The sequence below is a fragment of the Pseudopodoces humilis genome, chromosome 22, assembly GCF_049639895.1.
Source record: "Pseudopodoces humilis isolate 2021_Gansu_Grassland_sample_001 chromosome 22, ASM4963989v1, whole genome shotgun sequence".
Classification (NCBI taxonomy): Eukaryota; Metazoa; Chordata; class Aves; order Passeriformes; family Paridae; genus Pseudopodoces; species Pseudopodoces humilis.
The window spans coordinates 3,932,228-3,936,984 of record NC_142221.1 but is presented as its reverse complement, the minus strand read 5'-3'; the positions used below and the strand labels follow the sequence as shown (position 1 = coordinate 3,936,984).

Here is a 4,757-nt window from a genome sequence, read left to right as displayed (position 1 = left end):
GTGTGGAGGCTGCCCTGCTTCAGCTCCGAGCCAAGCCTGGCCCATGACATTGGCACACAGCTGCACTCCTGGCTATATAAACGCAGCTCTCCAGCTGGGACTATCCCCTCAGGGCTGCCCTAGCCATGGCTCGCTGGCACATCCTCGCCTTGGCCCTGTGCTCCTACCTCGGGGTAGCCTGGGCTGCGACCGTAAGTACAAAGGCTGGGTTTGCACCCTGAGGCTGAAGGCTTTCTCCTTCTGCCACTTGTCTTTGGGACTGTGGGGGAATTGCTGCTGCCTGTCTGCTCCAAAGGGCACCTGCAGCTCCAGTGGCATCTGTGGTCGTTCCACAAGGGACCAAGGGCACGCACAGGGAGGGCAGGATGTGAGTGTGTGGCAATGTGGGAAGCCAGAGTATTGAAGGACAGAGCAATGGATTTTCTCTTCTCCATGGTACCACCTGTAGCTGGGTGTGGTGCTTACCGAGGGAGGATTTGTGGAAGGTGAGAGTAAGAAACTGGGACTCCTTGGGAGCTACATCGACATCTTCAGAGGGATTCCCTTTGCCGCCCCTACAAAGACTCTGGAAGATCCCCAACCTCATCCTGGCTGGGATGGTAAGATCCATCTTTTGAATGCCTTTGGTTTGTGTCTTTATTCTTGCTTCTCTCTCTTTTAGTCTGTTTTTCTCAAGCTAAAGATGTTCTTGCCTGCTCTCATCCACTTAGTGAGGCCAAGAAAAAGCTCTTTGTCTCCTGAAGGGTCTAAGAGTCAGTGTCTAAATGTTCCCAAGAAAATCAAGTAACCCTAGAAAATAAGAAAACTGAAGCAAGGCACCTGCACCTGCCCTCCCCATACCTCGGCTGTCCAGAGCTGGTTCACAAGGGAAAGTCTCCCAGTTTGTCACTCCCTCAGACCAGGCACAGTGGCAGGGGAGGCTTTGCTGCCACTACACTGGACTCAAAGAGGAACAGATGGGTGAGCAGACACCTTGCAATCAGAGGATGGAGCAGATGCCCTTAACTGGTCTTCCCTCTTTCCTTTCAGGGACTCTGAAGGCAAAAGAATTCAAAAAACGCTGCATGCAGGTGAAGCTGACCCAGACTGATGTCCGTGGGAGCGAGGACTGTCTCTACCTCAACATCTGGGTCCCTCAAGGGAGGAGACAGAGTATGTGCTTGGCAGGGACTCGGGATGGACTTTCCCACCTGCCCTTTCTGGACACAGTTCTCTGGAGCCTCTCTCAGCAGTTGTGTTCCATAGTGGGCAGGTGCTGAGCAGAGATTTCCAGGGGACAGGGGGGAACCGTGTCAGACACTGTCCCTCACCTTCACCCTGTTGGAAGGGTCAGGCTCTTGAGGAGAACAAGGATTTTCTTGCAGAGCATCAAGGCAGCTCCTGCCCAGGGCAGGAGGAGTGATGATGCTCGGGGAGGGGGTGAGGGGATGGAAGGGCAGCACCTTCCAGCTCAGTGGGGGCTCACTCTGCTCCTGTTCCTCTCCTGCCAGTCTCTACCAAGCTGCCTGTGATGGTTTATATCTACGGTGGTGGCTTCCTGGTCGGAGGCAGCCAGGGAGCCAATTTCCTGGACAACTACCTGTATGATGGGGAGGAGATTGCCGTGCGGGGCAACGTCATCGTGGTGACCGTCAACTACCGCCTGGGGCCGCTGGGCTTCCTGAGCACCGGGGATGAAAACCTGCCAGGTACCACAGCTGATCCCTCTCTGGGGCCCTGTCCCGGTACCCAGCTGGACAGCTTGGCTGTGCCCCTGCTCACTGGTGGGTGATGTCTGTCCCTCAGGGAACTACGGGCTCAAGGACCAGCACATGGCCATTGCCTGGGTGAAGAGGAACATCAAGGCCTTTGGGGGTGACCCAGACAACATCACCATCTTTGGGGAGTCGGCCGGTGCCGCCAGTGTCTCCCTGCAGGTGAATTATGCTTGTTGGTTCTGATCACAGCCCCTTGCCTGGCTCTGGGAGAGAGGGACCCCTTGGCACTCATCTGCTTTCCTCCTCACCTGCTGCCTCATTAACGTCCTGCCCTGGCCAGGACAGCAGTGCTCAGCCTCAGGGCTTTGCAGCTGCTCTTCCTTCTTCAGCTTCATCAATCCCATCACCACTGCAGCCACGTGTCTTTGCTTTTGGGACCTGTGGGGAAACACCCTTTACTTTCCATGTTCCCCTCCTCTGCTCCTCTTCTCAACATCTCACCTTGGAACTTGAACTCCTGAGACTGTTGAACTCCACAAGACCGGGCAGCTTTCCCAGGCTGGGTACACAAGCTGTGAGGTGATCAGTGGACTCTGGTAGGCCATGGTTCTTCTCAGGAGTTTGCCCCCAAACCCCTCTTGTTTCCATTTTGCCCCCCAGACCCTGTCCCCAAAGAACAAGGGCCTGTTCAAGAGAGCCATCAGCCAGAGCGGTGTCGGGATGTGCAGCTGGGCCATCCAGAGGGACCCGCTCGTCTGGGCCAAAAAGGTATTGTGCAAGTCGTGCCTGGAAAATGATAAAATGAGAAAAAGGAATTCTTTAGAGGAGGGCATGGTTAGGAAGGGATTGGGCAGCAACTGTGGCCAAAGGGGCTGTGGAAATTTGCTGCTTTGAGATTAAAATCAACCCACAGCTCTGTCTCTAGAACAATAACTCCTGGCTTTGGAAACCAATGCTAGGATGTCTCTCTCTGTCTTCTGCCACAGCTTGGAGAAAAGGTGGGCTGCTCCACAGACAACACCACCATCCTGGCCGACTGCCTGCGCAACTCTGATCCCAAAGCCTTGACCCTGGCCTACCACCTGCAGCTCACCAACCTGCCCAGTAAGTGTCCCAGCCTGTGCTCCAGTCCATCAGCCACCCTGGGCTCCCCAAATCTCCTGCAGGACACTGGGTCAACTTCTGAGTGTTGAGGTGGTGCTTGTGCCCTCCAGAAAAGGGACTTTATTTGGAGCTCTTGCAGTCACCTTTCTGTGGGCTGATGAACACTGCCCACCTCAGCCTGGTCTGATGCCAGACCACACATCTGTGTTTCCTCACCTCCTAACAGACTCCACTCTTGTGTCCTGCAGTACCCCTGCTGCACACCCTCGCCCTCGCTCCTGTGGTCGATGGGGATTTCCTCCCAGACACGCCAGAGAAGCTCTTTGCCAACGCTGCTGACATCGACTACCTGGCCGGGGTCAATGACATGGACGGGCACTTCTTTGCTGGCGTGGATTTACCCGCCATCAACGGCCCGCTGTGGAAAGTCACTGAGTGAGTGACAGATGCTCTCAGAACCCTCAACAGGAGACATCTGCTCTTCAGTGCAGCTCCCAGGCCCCAAAGAGTTAGACTTGAGTGGACAAGGCACAGCCTTCAAAACAGGATGTCACTCTGAGCCTGGCTGCCCAGGCCTTTTGTTGCCGAGTCCAGAGCCTTCAAGAGAAAGGACCGAGCAGGAGCCCTGCCCTTGCTGAAGCTGCTGGTCAGTAATTAATTAATATCACTTGTCATTTCAGGGACCAGGTGTACAATTTGATCAAAGGCCTCACCGTGGACAGGGGTGAGGCTGGAGCCAACGCCACCTACAACATCTACACACAGAGCTGGGGTGACAAACCCAAGCAGGAGGTCATGAAGAAGACCGTGGTGGAGCTGATCACTGACTACATCTTCCTGATTCCCACACAGGTGGCACTGGACCTGCACCTGCAGAATGCCAAGTGAGCAGCTCAGCCCTGGGTGTTGCAGATGGAGGAGGGTTAGGGTGAGAACTGGAAATGGAAGTTAGAAATGGCCTCAGGGTGTTTTCTCCTGAAACCACCCCGTGTGAGGTGATGCATGTGAGCATCTTCCAAGGCTGAATCTCTGACCCTGACAGTATTTGGAGCGTTGGTTTGAAACTGCAGCCCTTTTTCTGCTTTCTCCTTGCTCAGCCAGTCTCTTTCATTTCCCAGGAGTGGCAAGACCTACAGCTACTTGTTCTCCCAGCCGTCCCGCATGCCCATCTACCCCAGCTGGGTTGGGGCAGACCATGCTGATGACCTGCAGTACGTGTTTGGGAAGCCCTTTGCCACCCCGCTGGGCTACCTGCCCAAGCACAGGACTGTCTCAAAGGCCATGATTGCTTACTGGACCAATTTTGCCAGGACTGGGTGAGTGATCTTTGGTTTGATGCAGCCCTTCAGGCTGCTGGTGTTGCCCATTGAGTTTCCAGGAACATTTCAAGAACTTCTCTGTGTTTTGGCAGGGCTCTGTGTCTCACGGGGCTGGAGTTTGCTCTGGGTTCTCCTCATCCATCGCACACTTGGGGAGGGTAGAAGCATTTTCGTGACCATTTATGATTTCTGCTTCCACTTGATGAGGTTTACTCCTGAATGCTGGTATTCAGGCAGGACCTAAGTCCCTGTGTGGAGCCAGGGATGATGCCAGTGGGGATGGAAGGAGGAGACTGCAGGACAGCAGCTCACTCCTGGCAGGCAGAATTCATATTGCTTATCCCACTGTCAAATACTCTGCATGTTCACGTACTTAAACCGCATCCCAAGCTGCCCTGACACAACTGAGCTTCTGTGTCTCCTTTTCCCCAGTGATCCCAACAAAGGGCATTCGGATGTGCCTGTTTCCTGGCCAGCCTACACCAACGAGGGCAGGTACTACCTGGATATCAACAACAAGTTGAACAAGGACTCTGTGAAGCAGGACCTGAGATCTGATTATGTGACCTTCTGGAACTCAGTCTATCTGAATCTGCCACAGGTTGCCAACATCTCCCAGTCAGAGTTAATGTTTTGA

General features: G+C 54.3%; 1 protein-coding gene across 1 annotated transcript; it reads left to right on the top strand.

Moving 5' to 3' along the window:
- LOC106629111 (bile salt-activated lipase-like) lies at positions 1-4,757 on the top strand. Its single transcript, XM_088065942.1, has 11 exons — positions 1-191; positions 449-599; positions 1,030-1,152; positions 1,491-1,688; positions 1,786-1,916; positions 2,358-2,465; positions 2,684-2,801; positions 3,050-3,236; positions 3,482-3,685; positions 3,920-4,117; positions 4,553-4,757. The coding sequence occupies exons 1-11, from the start codon at positions 126-128 to the stop codon at positions 4,755-4,757; spliced, it is 1,689 nt and encodes a 562-aa protein (XP_087922068.1). The 5' UTR covers positions 1-125.

Bases quoted from the DNA above. Each gene is read 5' to 3' on its own strand.
- LOC106629111 (XM_088065942.1), top strand. From the start codon at position 126: ATGGCTCGCTGGCACATCCTCGCCTTGGCCCTGTGCTCCTACCTCGGG. The intron at 2,802-3,049 runs GTAAGTGTCCCA...TGTGTCCTGCAG, and splicing joins GCAGCTCACCAACCTGCCCA to TACCCCTGCTGCACACCCTC. The intron at 3,237-3,481 runs GTGAGTGACAGA...TTGTCATTTCAG, and splicing joins CCGCTGTGGAAAGTCACTGA to GGACCAGGTGTACAATTTGA.